General features: G+C 43.7%; 1 protein-coding gene across 2 annotated transcripts in view; it reads right to left on the bottom strand.

Annotated features, from left to right (window-relative positions):
• The window catches only part of Ostf1 (osteoclast stimulating factor 1), a 50,451-nt gene extending 33,002 nt beyond the window's left edge, over positions 1-17,449 (bottom strand). For both annotated transcript variants that reach the window (XM_005063777.4, XM_021225461.2), the window contains exon 1: positions 17,264-17,449. In XM_005063777.4, the coding sequence (XP_005063834.1) occupies positions 17,264-17,297 (34 nt within the window). In that variant the 5' untranslated portion in view covers positions 17,298-17,449. The remainder of the gene's footprint in view (positions 1-17,263) is intronic.
• Positions 17,450-17,524: the final 75 nt, after the last annotated feature.

Below are 17,524 nucleotides of genomic sequence, written 5' to 3'. Positions count from 1 at the left end.
CAAATAAAACAAAACAAAGACAACTAATAACTCCTGAGTGTGGGGGTTATGTATGTGCAGATGTGTATGCACATGTTTCTGTACTTTTGTGGACTAGATCATCAAGCAAGCATGTCTTACTAGAAGTCAAAAGATACACCCTAAAAGCCACACTCCAGGCTATCTGCTGAAGGACTCTCTTAGGAATATGAAATATTTCCTCAAATTTTTTTTTTAGTTTTAAGATTAAGTGATGCCCACAGAGCAATTTTTACCATGTTAATAAAAACATAGAACCACTTAAATTCTCAAGCAACTGGCAGGAATTAACCAAAGAAACTGTTCAGCAATTGCACGAATCCATTTTCCACAAGTCTTAACATAACATTGAGATTTTAAACCAAAGTTCTGAAACCCTGACTAATCCATATAGAAGAAGAACAAAATTAGAAAACCCTTTCTCAGGATTAACAACCTACAATCCACATCACCAGAGAAGCTAGGAAACAAGGAGAACCCTAAGAGAGACATACATGGTCCCCCAGAGAAGGGGGAAGGGACAAGATCTCCTGAGCTAATTGGGAGCATGGGGGGCGGGCAGAGAGGGGAGAAAGGGAAGAGGAGAAGAGGAGGGGAGAGGACATGAGGGAGCAGGAAGATTGAGTCAGGGGAAGAATAGAGGAGAGCAAGATACGAGATACCATAATACAGGGAGCCATTATAGGTTTAAAGAGAAATCTGGCACTAGGGAAATGTCCAAAGATCTACAAGGATGATCCCAACTAACAATCTAAGCAATAGTGGAGAGGCTACCTTAAATGCCCTTCTCCAATAATGAGATTGATGACTAATTTATATGCCATCCTAGAGCGTTCATCCAGTAGCTGATGAAGTAGAAGCAGACACCCACAGCTAAACACTGAGTTGAACTCCTGGAATCCAGTTGCAAAAAGGGAGGAGTCAAGACCAGGGTTCAAGGGGGTCAAGACCAGGCTGGAGAAACCCACAGAAACAGCAGAGCTGAACAAGGGGGAGCTCATGGACCCCAGACTGATAGCTGGGAAATCAGCATAGGACTGCTCCAGATCTCCTGAACATGGATGTCAGTTAGGAGGTCTGGGAAATCTATGGGGCCTCTGGTAAAGGGATTTATCCCTAGTATAATCTGTGGGAGCCCATTCCACATAGAGGGATACTCTCTCAGCCTAGACACATGGGAGAGGGTCTTGACCCTGCTCCAAATGATATGGCAAACTTTGAAGATCCCCCATGGAAGACCTCAACCTCCCTGGGGAGCAAAATGGGAATGAAATAGGGGGTCGGTGGGGACCAGGGGAGGAGGGGAGGAAGAGGGAACTGAGATTGACATGTAAAAACAAGCTTGTTTCTAATTTAAATTAAAAAAAAAAAGAAAACCCTTTCTCTTGCACAAGAAAATATCACATGCCAAAATGACCTATCCATGTTGTCTCACCATTGCCAGAGCAAGTGAGTCTCAGCATTTTAAAACCACAGGTCAGAAGCCATTAGTAGACCAAGAAACAAAACAAATAGCTTTAAAAATTAAATAAGGCTACACAGGGTGACACGAACTATCACCCTGCAGGATACTGAGATAGGATGATTTCGTGCAGTCTGGGCCACACAGTGAGATTGCCTGAAAAAAATAACAAACTATTAACTAGATCAGAAAAGATGAGAGCATACTATACTTAGCTGAAATAATGATCTTGTGAAATGTTTACTTCACTGGGGATGGATGAATGCCTAAATAGGTATTTTAGAATTTATCAAATACAGATTTTGGCATATTGGCAGCACACAAGAAACTGTTAAAATTAATATTTGGCAAGACATTCATCTACATAGAATGAAATACTATAATATTATAAAAATGGAAAACTATTCAAAAGTTAAACTAGATGGTTATAAACTTACTAGATGATCTAAAAGACCCTTTTAATTTTTTGCTCATCTATAATGTGTCTATGTACATGTGTATGTGTGTCTGTACAATGTGAGCTTGTGCTTATGTTTGTGAAAGCAATCATATTCAGAGAACTAGGCCAGGCCTTCCAGAAAGGGTCTTCTGTTTTTCTAGTATATACTCCAGGCTGGCTGGCCTGAGAACTTCTGGGACTTCTGTCTCAACCCTCCAACCTAGGAATGTTAGGTAACAGATGCTTACACCACATGAGTAGCTTTTACTTGGGTTCTCATTCTTGAGTGCAAGTACATTACCCACTAGCCATCAACCAGCTGTACACCAATTTTCAGAATTTCATGTAAAAGGACAGAGACCATAATTTCTCCACACCATAAGTCTAGCTCTTTACAAAAGTCCCTATTCTCTATCACACCAGCTCTGCTATGACAGTTATTGCCCATGACAAGGTTGCCCATGTGATAGTAAGCCTTGGTTCCTACTTAGCCGAAGCTGAGGGCAGTGTGTACCTTCTCACCACCTGGACTTAACTAGATGATGATCCCACAAAGACTATTAGCAATCATGCTATCTCAACAATAATTCTCAATCTGCACATACAATTTTCAGTCTTCAAATGATTTGGGGCTTAACATTCATGGTTTCACAATCATTGTTAATGATTACATTAAGATAATAGTAAACCCAAATACCATGCCTTCTTTGATGCCTGGTTTGGTACCAAAATTAGGTATGAACTTTCCTCTGCCATCTACAATGCATACTTAAGCAGTTGTCATTGTATGTGGGTTGTCAGCTGGCCAGTTGGTAAAAGCTGAGAGGCAGTTTCTGAGGGAAGTATAAGGCTAAGATGAGTTTCTTATCTTACTAAATTCCTGAGTGTGAGGGATTTGTATGTGTGGAGATGTGTATGCATATGTTTCTATGTATTTTTGTGGACTAGATAATTAAACATGTCTTACTAGAAGTCAAGGTCAAAAGATAAACCCTAAAAGTCATACTCCAGGCTATCTGCTGAAAGACTCTCTAAGGAATACAAAATATTTCCTCAGTTTTGTTTTAGTTTTAAGATTCAGCTATGCACAAAAACACAATATTCTCCCTCTCCCTCAAAAGCAAATAGTACAACCAATTTTAGAGTTCTCAAAAGAAAGAAAATAATTTGACCAAAAATAATAGAAAACATGAATTTGGTGTATACATATATTTTTTACATTTTCCTAGGAGAATGAAAGAAATATTAATCTTATATACTTTGTGGTCATAAAAGAAAGTGTTATACCTTTAGAATATTAACATTTTGGGGTTAAGTAAAAGCCTTAATGTTTTCTACCATTCATTGGTATTATATCATTCATGCATGACCAAACAGAACTGTTGTTTTTGCTGCTTTTAGTTTTAGATTTGTTTTCTTTTTGATCATGCACACATCTGTCTGTGTGTGGGTATGTGCATGTGAGTGCAGGAGAGAGAAAGGAATCAGATCCCCTGGGGCTAGAGTTAAAGTCACAAACTGTCCTGCGTGACATAGGGGCTGAGAATTGAACCTGGGTCCTTTGCAAGAGCAGCAAGCACTCTTAGCTGCTGATCCATCTCTCCAGGCCCTGAAACAGGATGTTTTCTGCTCAGAAATGAAGCAGAGGAGTCTAAGGGACAATATCCAAGAGCCACAGCCATCTTTCCGCTCCTGAGCTCCTGAGGGGAAAGGAAACAGCTGTGCTCTATGGGGTCAACACGGACCTCCCTGGGGCTTTGTGGACTCCATCGCCCACAAATCTCATCTCAGAGCACATTTCTTGGCTTGGATTTCCATGTGTATCATTCCACAAAAGCCCACTGCTTCAAAAATAGAGATAGAAAACCAGTGTGATTGGAAGCACAGGAACATCCAAGAGCCGTGGAGGTGAAGAATAACGTAACTGAATACATTTCTTCCCACATACTCTTGGATTAAAGCAAATCAGTAGAAAAGATTATGAACACTGTTTGTATTCCTCTTATTCCAATACTACCTCCTTACTAAAAGACTGCCACCTCCTTATCCAGTCCAAACAGCAGTGGGCAGACAGAAAGGGGTAGGAAGACGGAAGAATTTGCAGTGTGTCTTGATTTCAGGGTAGGAATGGCAGGCTCCTTACAAACAGTAGCCAGTGTGTTTGCTGACAAGAGGGTTCTGTTTATTAACAGTGTGCCTTTCTAGTCCATTGTTTTCATTTGCTTCTACTCTGCAGCACCTCTCAGCAACCTTAGTTACTTTTAGTTCTTCCACATAGACATAAAGGTCCTACAAAACAGGATTCAAACTTCCAGATGACAAGTTCTTTGCGGACTATGCCCTGGGTAACTAAATATTAGAGAAAGGGGACAAGGGGATGATGGTTGCTAAACACTCCTCAATAGTTGGAGGAAAATGGTTTTAGTTCTGAAACTATACAGATCATTTTCTGTGAAAGGCAGAAGCCCAATAACTGACCTGGCACAGCCTAGTTTTATATGACCCAGGACCTAAGAATAGCTGTACAGTTTTAAACAGTACTTCCCAGTGCATGAAAATGATCTGAGTTCACTTATCATTGCTCAGAACACAGCTGTTCATTTACATTCTGTCTGGTTCACTCTCTCAATGCATGTGGTCACTACAGACCCCAGCAGCCCACCAAGCCTGAACCATTCGGTATTTGCCCCTGTACAGAAAAGCCGCTCTCCCATGGCCCCTTCTGAAAGGAACAACTTAGACAAAGGCACATTACAGCAGAGCAAGGGGAGCTGCCACCCATGGGCTCTCCAAAGACCCCACATTAGCTGGGCAAATGTCTCCATATATCCAAGACCAGAGAGAGGAAATTCCCCAACATTAAAACCATTCACTGAATGTGCCAGGCGGTGGTAGCATACGCCTTTAATCCCAGCACTTGGGAGGCAGAGACAGGCAGATCACTGTGAGTTCAAGACCAGCCTGGTCTACAAGAGCTAGTTGCAGGACAGCCTCCAAAGCCACAGAGAAACCCTGTCTCAAAAAACAAAAACAAAACAAAATAGCAACAAAAAAACACCATTCACTGAAAACTAAATGACCCTTCTAAACTCATATTTACAAGACATTGATTTACCAAGGGCCAGGCACCACAGTAACGACTCCTTGAAATTATTAAAATCATTTATTAACCATATTTTATAGCTGAGGAGCTACATTTATGGATGGGAAGACCCTAGGCTGTGTCCATAGAACAAGGAAAAAGCTTCCCAAGGGCTGTGGGTTCAGGGTTAGACTAGATGGCTGAGGTAAAGGTGAAGAATCCAAGCTCTCAGCACTGAGTAGTCCTCAGAGAACCCACATGTTCCTGAGAGTGAAAATATTAATATACATAGAGCAGCACATACAGTTTCTCACACGTATGTGTCTTTGTTAGTTGTTAGTATGTGCATTTGTACATTACTTAGGGATTAATGCCCATGTTTTTGCTGTCACTGACACAAAACAATATTATCCAATTCTAGTTTTCTATATTAGGGAATGCCTCACATACAATATCCTGACAAAAATATCTCAATGCTTTAATTAAAGGAACAGAACATACATTACATCCTGGATGTACTGGAGAATTAAATGAGTTTATGTGTGTACTTTTTAAACAGATTTAGGGACATGAATATAGAATTATTCATAGATTTAAAACATTCAATAATGTGTACATGTATTCAATTCTAGAGCATACTACCTTTAAACTTTTATCATCTTCTTAAAAAATTGGTTTCTGAGCTGGGCCAGGTGGCATCAGTCTGTTATCCCAGATACTTGGAAGGTTCAAGCAGGATGTATGGTCACACATTCAAAGCCACCAGGCAGCAGATCGAGTATTCCAGGCCAGGATGATCAAAAGTACTTGTCTCATATATGCAAGACCCCAGGATCAGCAATGTTTGAAACATACAGCTTTGGGAAACAAACTTAGGTGATGCTATTACATAAGAGACTGGCTGTGATGTACATGCAATTAGCAATGTACAGCAAGACACGCATGAAGGAAAACTACAAGAAAACATGAAATGCTATTTCCTTGGGTAGCATAACTACAAGTCATGTTTATTTCTTGTATGTCATGAACTGCCAAGAATGAATAGGAATTACAAGAAAACATGTTCTTTATTAATGTCCTGTTAAAGGACAACTTGGGAGTCATGTACAATTTATCAGGATCTACTAATAGATGCCCATCTTCTCCCTGAAACAGCCATGAAAAGAAATGACAGGCAGACAAATCCCTACAATGGCAAAAACACTCACAGACACCAGTGAGCACTGAGATCAGCACAGCTTACAGGGCAATGTCAGCTTCAATTCAGAATGACAGCATAAGGTGCCCACGCAAAGGGAGAGTAGGGAAAGGAAGCCCCAGAACACAAACCAGTATGAGCACACAGGGGCTGCAGGGCAGGAAGTGCATTCCAGGGACAACCACCAGGTCCGTGTGCCCCAGGCAAAGGGTGGGAAAAGGGGTGAGAGATCAGGCTGGGGCAGGAACATGTGACAGAGATTTCTCAAGATCAGAGAGGCAGGGGGAGGGGTGTTTGCACTTTAGCTTTTAGTGGTTTTCCACATTATTTCCAATGGCTGGGAACTGCATATAAATTCCACACAATCAGAGAAGGCAGGCATAACCAACTCCTCAAGGGCAGCAATCGCTAAAACACTTATATATCTAAGCCTATGTGTGCACTCTTTCAAGTGCTTGAAAAAGACCCCCCACACACATATATACGTGCACACATTTTCATAAAACTAAAGATTTTATTAAAGAAACAAAAACCTTTCCTTTCAATGATTCACTCCAATGTTCTTGTTCCTATTTTCTCTCCTCCCCCTGAAGTATCCACACCCTGCCTTCACCCTTTCTGCACACTAGTCATAACTAATTGCAGACACTCTGTCCTACTACGGGGAGGTCCGTAATTTGAAACAACAGGTCAGATCATTTCATTATATTAATATACATGTAACCAGTGTTTAGGAAATTTGTGGGGGAAAAAAGCAAACAGCAACAAAACCCTTCAGATTTAAATAACTAGAACACTAGGGTTAACGATACCCTCTTTTAAAAAAAATATTTATTTATTATGTATACAGTATTCTGCCTGCATGTATGTCTGCAGGCCCGAAGAGGGCACCAGATCTCATTACAGATAGTTGTGAGCCACCATGTGGTTGCTGGAAATTGAACTCAGGACCTTTGGAAGGGCAGTCAGTGCTCTTAACCTCTGAGCCATCTCTCCAGCCCCTAACGAAACCCTCTTAAACTTAGCTCCCATGGGCACACACTAGCAAGACAAAGTGCTGTGAAAAATGTGTTCAACACATATGAACCCTAGAAACATGTTGAGGATGAATGAACTCCTGAAACCTGGCCCAGAAACAAGGGTTTGCAGTGTGGGAGCGACAGGAAGAATCACTGGGGGCCAAATGCAGTCTTGGCTGGGTGGCTAAAACTGGCAGAAAGTAATACTCAAACGCTGCTGTAACAAAATAAAACCCAGGCATGTTCAAGATGTAAAAATCATGAGAAAAAGGGAAAAAAATCAGCAAACAATAACTTTGAAAACTGAGCCCTTCCTCTTCCAAAAACAAAAGGATTCCACTTTTTATCTGCAGTGACCACAAAGACGCTGTCTCAGGAGTCAGCCTTGATGGCAAAGTCCTGCAATACTTAGGAGGCAAATTCAAGGCCAGGGTAGCCAGTGAGGATTCTGTCTCAAAATAAAAAGATGGCTAGAGACATGGCTGAAGGGTATTGTGTGAGGCCCTTGGTCTAGTGCTCAGCTGTTGTTTTGTTTTGTTTTGGGGTAGGGGGGCACAGCCAGGGGTGGGGGGCTCAGAGAAGCCATCTGCACGAAATCAGCGAGTGTCCGGAACAGTCACAGCCACCGACACTGGATTTCAGCTGGAGACTGCTGGCCTGGCTGCATCTTCTCTCAAGCACAGCAGCATTACTTCAGAGGTCTGGACCACACATGCCACCGGAGGAGCAAGGATGGATGGTGGCCCTGGAAATGTGGCACTAAAATATGTTTCTACTGACATTCCATTCCAGGGCCTGGTCTGGAGTCTCCATCTCTTCAACCCTGGCCACTAAGCAGCAGACAGACAGCCAGGTGGTGAGCTGTGGTCCTCACAGTTGAGATCCTTTATAGAGACAACGGGCTTTAACAGAAATACGGAGATGTGGAAAGTCCCAGTAAGTCTAAGTGGCTCCCATAGGGCCAGAGATGACCTTTACTGGGTGAAGTATCATAGTGTTTCCCCAAACCACCTCAGTTAAGAAGAAGGAAGAGGTCAAAGGGAGCAGAGACCTCTAGAATTTCCCTGGAGAACAGGACCAGCTAAAGTAAAGATGTGGTTTTTCTGGGGCCACAATCAGAATAGGGTAAATTGCAGGGCTGTTAGAGTAAAAAACCCCTTTTTTCTCAGGGCCTAACAAGTGAGGTGGCAAGCCCTGAAAGTCATAAATTTTAGTGCCCCACCTCCAGGACACTATACGACACAAGGTTCTGCTCCCCAATGAGGCCATACTAGGCTCATGGATTGCTTTAAAACATATGAGTTGATGGGCACCCAGAGCATCATTGCGCATATTTATGGGTATGGAGACATGTGTGGAGGAAGACTATGGAATTTGCCCTTACACTCCATGGATGCCCTGCCTCCCTCCCAAGCCTAGTTCCTATGGCAGTATTTGCTGTGTAATGTGTGAATGGAGTGCCTGGGGCAGAAGACTGAAGAACCAGCACTGTCAGGGCTGTGGCCCCACCCACATATGACCACTATGGTCACCTGAACCTCAGGCTCAGAGACAGACACAGAATTCACTCTCCTCTATACTCATTGTCTACCTTCAAACATAGCCCACCGTCTCTCACCCTCTATCCCAACAAATTAATATTCAAAGTATTATAATCTCCATTAAATAGAATTTTTGAATCCTAAAGTCACTGCAATGAAACTTGTTCCTACGACTGTAATTATAAATTCTAGAGCTAATCCCTTAAGCCCAAGTCTAAGAGCTGTTTACTCAGTAGTCAGGGAGAGGGGATGGAAGAAAATAAGAGTTTTCAGGTTCTCAGTGAGACACAAATCAATGAAGAGTAACACTTGGACAGTCACCCTTTTAGGGGAAGATCAGCAATGAAAAGAATCAGAATGGGGATTCCTGTAAAGCAAGTCTGACCTTGAGCCCATAGTTTGGCTGTCACATTTAATAGAGACAGAAAGATAAGATGGGAGTGCCCGGAAAAGGTGAACTGTAAAGGACACTTTAAACAGAGAATGAATTTCTAAAAGTTACAAGTCATATTCCTAGAGCTCCTGCCCACAGAACTGACATTTGCTAAACACAAAATCCTGCATGGGTTGATGGTTTCTGGAGGTAGGAGGGTAGTTTTCTTTAAGGGTGTGGCCCCTGCTAGGTTGACCACACTCCAGAGCATGGCTCCAAAGCCATGAGTATAGAGACCGAGGCAGCATAAATTGTACTCAGTGGGGTATTAAAACAAACAAACAAAAAATGAAAAAAAGGATGGGGGGGATAGGCAGCTGGGAGGAAATAGGATGGGTAAAGGTTAGGTCTGGAATGAGCTGGGAGAGGAGTATGTGAAATACAATCAAAATATATTGCAATAATTGCACAAATCATAAAACTATTAGTTTAATAAGTAAATAAGTCACAAAGAAAAATAAAGGACCTGTCTTGGCAGTCACGCATGCACATCACATTTTACAACGGTCCCATTAGAATCAGTGCATATGGTGCTGCTGAAGCATCCTGCCAGGTTCCCAATGTTCTTTCTCCATCCTACACAGGCAGAACAAGTGAATAGGACCAGATCTACTTATCAATACACTGCACCCCACCCTAGTCCTCCTGCCATCCTCTTCTCCCGCTCATATCAGCCAAGGAACTCTGACCTGGAGTATTCCATCTCTCCACAAGTGTGGATTCACACGGCACTGAGCAGCAGGCACAGGAAGGGGCAGGTATCGAGTAACTAAAAGATCCAAGGGTTTATTAGAAGCAGAGTGCATGAAATTATCCAGAAATATGAGAAATCATATAAAAGGCCAGTCCAAAGTGATAAACTGGAATCAGATTTAAGATGTGATGACGAAACTGATGTCCAGAGTGGTCTTGTGACTTACCAAGGTCACCTAGCAAGTTAACTGAACACTCAGAACCAGAACTTAATCTCGAAGCTGGGTTGTATTTTTTTTTTTTACATTTCTGTAAGTGGCCTCCTCCACCTCTACAGTGTATAGCCTGGGGCTCTAATATCCACCCTTGGGTGGTTTCCATTCCCGAATCCTGCCATCAGAGAGTCACTCACTATTCAGGGTGTTCCTTTCCAGAGCAGGTTTCTTACTTACTGTATATACACCTTTTATCTGTTTTGAGACAGGGTCTTATATAGCCCAGGCTGGCCCTAAACTTGCTACGTCAGTGACTCTGGCCTTGAGGCTCTGATCCTGCTTCCTCTAGCTCCCATGCTGAGATTACAGGGTGCACCACTGTGCCTGGTTTATATGATACTGGGGATTGGACTCAGGTCGTTGTGCACATTTGGCAAGCACTCTACCAGCTGAGCTATATCCCAGATTCTTACCTTATATTTTAATGTAAGTATCTTGGACCTGGGAAACTACAATGATTGGGTTAGCACTTACTATCACATAAGCAATGAGTTCATTCTCAGGACCCATGCAGAGACAAAAAGAAACGAAGTTCTGTTAAATAAGGAAGACTGGGATAACCCTAAACAAGATGCTCTGGTAAAGCTCCCCAGGCCTGTGGCCCTGGTGCCTTAAGGCATCACCATCATACCCAAACAAGTTGGCCATGCCATTGAGGTCTGCCCAAAATGAGGCATAAAGAGAGAAGCAAGCCCATACCAAAGCCTACCCAAAAGCAGAAAGACCTCCAGGCCCACTGTGAAATGCAAAAGGCCCATCTGGGAAAGTATCTAGACAGTAAAACAGTGGCAAATAACAAGGGTTAAGGACAGTTTGAGCATCGGGGATCTAGATATCAGTCAAAAGGGAGCCCAGAACAGGCAATGAGACATCAGAGACCCCAGTCCAACCAGGAAACAGGCAAAAGTTTGTTACAGAAAACACAGCCCACAACAAGCAGAATCAAGTCCTAGGAACCAAATCCCCAAAGAAACCCTGAGCCTCAACATCTAGTTACAGACTTGGCCCTCCAGAAGGGGAAGGAAGGCTTTCAGCAAGAACCAGAACCCCTGTGGACGGGGAGGGCTTCTCAGAACGTGGATGACAGCAATTGCCATAGCAGCAGCTCCTACTTTAGAAAGCAGCTACGTTAGGGCCAGATTCTGGTAGGCAGCTTGTAGGAAACTTGTATTTAGACCCTAAATGCAGATGTGGTTGAAGAGGCAGCTTTCTTCCCCAGCAGAAAACTAAGGCTGGAAACCACTTCAAGTTTAGCACATATTTGGTATATGAACTTGGGAGGGAATGGTTTCTCTTGCAATGTTTCAAAGCCAGTTAAATAGCCTGAAAAAATCTGTGAGAATGTCCCAATTGAGGTCTTCTAGGAGTACTATCAAGATGAAGCTTCTCTGTTTCCTCAAGACAGCAGACCCCCAAACAGTTAAAAGAGTATGTGCTCTAGAAAACCCCAGAAACCTCAGGAAGCAATGCATCAGAGGTAAGCAGTATCAGAGTCTGGACTTTAAGCAAAGATGAGACACAGAAATCTTCCTGACTTCCGGAGTCAGAGACAATTGTCAGATGAGTCTCATCAAAGATTGGCCTCTATCAAAGGCTGTCCCCTATGCTCAGAGGGTTAGGATGTGGCAGCCCAGTGTTTGCTCCGGAGATTCTCAAGAAGACACATCGTGGCCTTTCCAGATTAACCCCAGGCTGAGGACAGCTCTTGTTTCACAGGAGTGAGTGAGGCCAAGGAGTCTCTCAGAAAGAGGCAGGTCATGAAGACCCTGCTTGGTGCTCCCTCTGATTCTTGTAAGGCGCCTGAGTGAGTCCCTCTGGCTCAGGTACAATGCCACTGATTGTGGCATCTTCCTTAGTTTTGAGTTCAAATTTCTCCCAAGTTCCCAAGAACTCAGGAGAGCCAGGGGGAAAGACAGATTGCAAGTGCATGGTGAATTCCAAGAATATAAAGCCAGAGTAGCTCATCAAATTCGTAGGGATGATACAATTTTAAAATCCCATGCCAATTAGAATTGGGTAGTGGAGGTGCATGCCTTTAATCCCAGCAGAAGTAGGTGGATCTCTGTGTTTGAGGCTAGCCTGGTCTACAGAATGAGTTCCAGGGTGGCTAGGGCTATACAAAGAGACTGTCTCAGGACAGGGGAAATAAAACAATAAAAACAAAAACCCACTACCATAAAAACAGAACAAAATATGTACAAGTGCAAAATTGCTCTTCAATTCCTACTTTCAAAATAAGTTGGGAAGCTTGCCTGTGGTGCTGGGAAGGTTCCTCGGGTGTTAAAAATAAGGTAGGGAATGACTGGCAAGAACAGGAAGGTGGCCGCCTCAGTCACCAGCTAACTTGTTTCATTCTTTTGAAGCACCAACCCATCTTTAACTACAGCTACAAGCGCATCAGCCACAGCCAACCAAACCCAAACCACCTGCAAGGAGGATTAGAACTCAACACTTCAAATCTCATTTTCTGTGTGAAACAACCATTTTCCAGAAAGTAGGCAGACAGCTTTCTCTTTAACTCAAGACACACACACACACACACACACACACACACACACACACCATTGATTCATTATTTATGCAGGGATGGATTACACAATAGTTAAGACCATTTAGATGGAGACCCTTTTCCTCTCAAGTTGTATTTAAAGGGCATATATACAGCACCTTTTATGCTTTTATCATGAGTAACAAAGAAGCCAGTTAGTTAGTTAGTTTCTTCTAAGTTCCACAGATTTATTTTCACAGGACATATGAAATATTTATGTTGCTTTCCTCTCACCACCAAAATCAATAAGCCATTTGGAGAAGATGGCCAAGGTCAGACATTGGGTTTCCAGCTACAGTGGACTGCCACCAGATCTGTCCAAAATGAGATGGTCTCAAGGTACAGTGCATTTCTTATCCCGAGGCTCAGTAAGTTTCTCAGTCTCTGTGAAAACTAAATTCTGTCCTGTACAACTTCACGAGAGGTAGAGCCACTCTCCTTGCAAGGCTCCTGGGGTGATTGAAGACCACATAAAAGCTCTCTGCACAAATTGAGAGACCTGAGGACTCCTAGGCACTGAAGACTGAGCCAGGAGGCCACATCTAGTGAGTAAGGGGAAGGTTTCAATGACACACCTTCAGGGCCAAAAGTGACACGGCAGCAGATAAAATGCTATGCAAGGCACAGATAAACTGTGACTGAAAAGGTGTTTCAAGCATAATACAGACAATATAGAACAGAAACATATTCCAGCCCCATAGCATGACATCTCAAACTGATACTCGGATGCCATTCTAAAGATAATGGCTTCTATTTTCCTTTTAAAAAATATTTATTTATTTATTTATTATGTGTATTGGGGTTTTGCCTGCATGTATGTCTGTGTGAGGAGGCCATATTCCCTGGAATTGGAGTCACAGACAGTTATGTGGGTGCTGGAAATTGAACCTGGGTCCTTTGGAAAAGCAGTCAGTAACCTTAACCGCTGAGCCATCTCTCTAGCCCACTATTTCTGTTTTGTAATAAAAACTGACTTACAGGGAAAAAAATAATACCTGAAAGTTTATTCATATAAGCCACATATTATCTCTAGGTGATAAAGGATGTTTCTTAAATTTTATTATATTTATTTATTATCTGTATGTGTCAAATATTCTACAATAGAAAATATATTTTATTACTTATGGTTTGTTTTTGAGTAGGTGCTACATAGCTAAGCTCCTCCTCTTTAGTGCTAGGGTCCCAGACATGTACCACTATACATTCAGGTTTGCTTTTTTTTTCTGATTAAAACTATTAAACAAAAAGACATGATCAGTCAGCCAGCTGTAGACTTTATCTTCTTGCTCCTGGGAACCCCCAGTGCCCACTGCAAGGCCAACAACAGTAAGGAATGTCTAAACAAAAGACCAGACAAGGTAGTAAGGCAGAGGCAGACTGAGCTCAGTGAGGTCCAGCCTGATCTACACAATAAGTTCCAGATCAGCCAGGGGTAGATAGCGGGACCCTGTCTCAAAAAGAAACAGAGAAAGAAGCAAATATAGAAAGAAAACAGAAAGGTACAAAGAAAAAGGGAATGTCTAAAGGACACTCTTGACATGGGCCAGGAAAAAAGAGGGGGATGGTGAGATTCTGCTGAGTCCTCTGATAGTTCAAATGTGGCTGGCTCTCACCAGAACTCACCGGGACAGCCTCCTTCCACTAACTGCTGGGTTCAGGCTGTTTGGCCTGAAAGATGCATTAATCCCCATTGTTGTTTAATGTCCCTTTGTGACGGTTTGTTAATACTGACTTAAATTGGGCTATGGAATCATGTAGGAGACAAGTTTCCAGATTTACCTATGAGGATTATCTAGATTAGGTCAGTCATTAAGAATGCCTGGGAGAGATTACTTTGATTAGGTTAACTGAATTGTGCTCATCCCTGGCAAGGGCAGCACCATTTCCTGGGTTTGGGTACTCTATGTGGATAACAACGAAGACTCTATATCTGTGCAGGAGCATACATCCATCCCTGTTTCTTGACTACAGATGCAGTGTGGCCAGCTGCCTCACACTCCTGCCTCCAGGACTTTCAGCTGTGGTAGAACATCCCCCAAAACTGTGAACCAAAAGAACCCCTTAGTCTCTTCAACTGCAGCAGGAAAAATAAGACACAAATAGACTCTCACAGTAAGTCCTCTGTCCCTCTGCCCCCTCATCTAGATCCTGGATTTACAATGTTGCCTATTAAATTGGGAGTCATGTTGTCTTATTCCTCTGTTATTTCTTGTACAGATATCCCGTCCAACAGATGAAAAGAATCCATGGGAAATTTTGTCTCAGATCTCAGGGCCATTAAAGTAGCTGCTTCCCAGAACAAGCAATACATGTTAATTTCCTGAGCACTGGTGGCCTTCCCATCAGTCTCTCATCTGTCTGCCTGAAGCTGAGAATCACATGAGGGCCAGGTTCAGTAACTTTACAGGAGCTTCATGAATGTCTGTGCCTCTCGGCTTACTTTTCTTCTCATTTCTTCTTATTCTCCTCTCTCTACCCCAAACCTTTTTCTTTTTCCTCTCCCCAACTCTCTGACAATGTGAATTTTAAAAAGTATTTTGGGATGAGGGAGGGTGTAAACAAAGCAATAAATGAAAAATTAAACCTTATGTTCTCATGAATGCCAGGTTGCTTTGGAGACCTCTACCCCTTCGACTTGCCTGGAGTACAAGGACAGTGCAGTACACCTGTGTCACTAACGGGTGTGTTCAGCACTACTCTGTATAAGGCAGTCTGCCTGAAACCTTAGATTCCTAGCAAGCTGTAAAGCATTCAGGGCCCCTTCACATGGGGGCAAAGCACAAAGCTTGGAATCAGACTACCTGAGCTCCATTCCTCCATGCTCCATCCATCACCACCCACAGCTGACAAGAGATGAGTTGACTTTCTGTGCCTTCTCTTTGATACCCCCCAGAGGGGGGGCAATAGGGATAAAATGGTACTGACCTGATACACTTGCCAGAAGAAGTGAATGAATTCAAACATGTATGAGTGACTAGACCAGAGCCTACCACACAGTACAAATGAGCCAGTATGATAATAAAGGTTTCTGTCTGCAAGCATCCAGTGTTAAGCCCTACTGACACTAATATTTCTCGTTGTAAGTTACTAAATCAACAAACTGACTTTCACGGCAACTTTACTATTTATGTCTGGGCCTCACTTGTAAATCCCTGTGAAATCAGAGTTCTCTCTAAATAGTAAAAATGTTTAGCCATGTGGTTTCTGGCTTGCTAGAGGAAAAAGCAGAGATGTAGACAACACTTAGTAACAGGATGAGTCCTAAACCACACCCAAGGGTGCGCGAGCACACAAGTTCACAATCACATACAGGAAGGCAGGTTCCTGCCAGCACTCACAGATGCAATACGAACTTCACTTTTAATGTATCTGTCGGGATGAAAAACCTCACGACCTGATTCTCGGGACACTCTTCAAAACCGAGCGCTTTGTTTAGCTATCAAAGAACTCAGCATAGCTGTACACTTGAAGTCCTGACTTAACATCTAAGTTTACAAAACTGCCACCTCATACATCCGCATCTAAATTGCAAATTGCAAACTTCTCAGATTTCACATCGAAGGCGGCAAACCAGCACCGCCCCGACTCTGCTCAGGCCAAAGCCAGTCTGAGCCACTTCCTTCACCCTGGGCCTTGAAAAATCGAAGTCGTCAGATCGTCAGAAAATGCCTGTTTCACAAATGTGTGTGCATTATTTTCAAATTCGGGGGCTTAATACTGTCACAAAAGAATAAAACTGAATAATTATTAAATTTGAGTGACTGACACTTAGAAAAAAAAACCTCCAGGGGGGGCGAAAAATACTGAAGCAGAGTAAGTTGCCATAAAGAATGATGAAAATGGCTTGTTTCAAGTTTCAGCCTTTTCAATACCAAGGTTGCAGACTGGAAGAAAAGGGCTGGGAATTCGTCAGTATTAATCTCCCACTTTCTACGATTCCTGCCTGGCAATTACCTATCCGGTGAAAACTACTACGAGTTTATTACGCCGTACTGAAATATAGCAGTCCCTTTAAATGCTCTCGTTTCTCCACACCACAGAAAACACTCTAAGAACAACTTTCAAAAAGTGAACCAGGAAGAGTGGTCAAGAAAACTGCTTTGAGGAACTTCGTGCTCTCTCCGGTTTAGTTCTCCGGAGTCACCCTAAGCAAAGCACTAGGACGCACGACAGAGTGACACTGCCTAAAGCAAAGAGTCGAGAGGCTCGGGGGCCAAAGTGTCCCGCTGGCAGCGCGGGTGCAGCTCTCCAAAGCTACCCGGAGACCCCGGGTCCCCGGCTCGCTCTCCTCCGGGCCCCGCAGGCAGCGGGCGCAAACCCCACCCAGCCGCAGCGCACTTCCCGTTCGCCCGCCGGTCAAGAACTCCAACTTGACAGCGACCGCCGAGCTATGAGGAAGTGGCGGCGACCTAGGTGCTGCCCCCACCACTCCGCTGGAACTGGCGAGCAGGGCGGAGGGAACCCGAGGGCGCTCCTCGGGAACTCCAGCTCTGCGCCCCGCAGCCTGGACACCCGCAGCCTGGAGACCCGCACGCGCGGCGCGCAGAGCTCTTACCTGGTTTGACCGGTTTGGGAGGTGGCTTGGACATGGCGCTAGGCGGAGCGGCTAGGCTTAGCCGTGGGAGCCCCACACGCAAACGGGAACTGGGCGCCAAGCCTTCGCTGGCCGCGGCCGCTCGGGACCCGCGCGCAGCCGATGCGGGACACCCGGACCAGCGAGCTCCGCAGACCGCCCTGCCTTCCTACCAGGAAGTGGCCGCGCCTCGCCGGCCGCTGATTGGCTGCGGCCGGGAACCGGGCGGAGCCTCGAAGGTCC

This window comes from Mesocricetus auratus, unplaced genomic scaffold, assembly GCF_017639785.1.
Source record: "Mesocricetus auratus isolate SY011 unplaced genomic scaffold, BCM_Maur_2.0 Super-Scaffold_4256, whole genome shotgun sequence".
Taxonomy (NCBI): Eukaryota; Metazoa; Chordata; class Mammalia; order Rodentia; family Cricetidae; genus Mesocricetus; species Mesocricetus auratus.
This window is presented reverse-complemented; position numbering and strand designations above follow the sequence as displayed.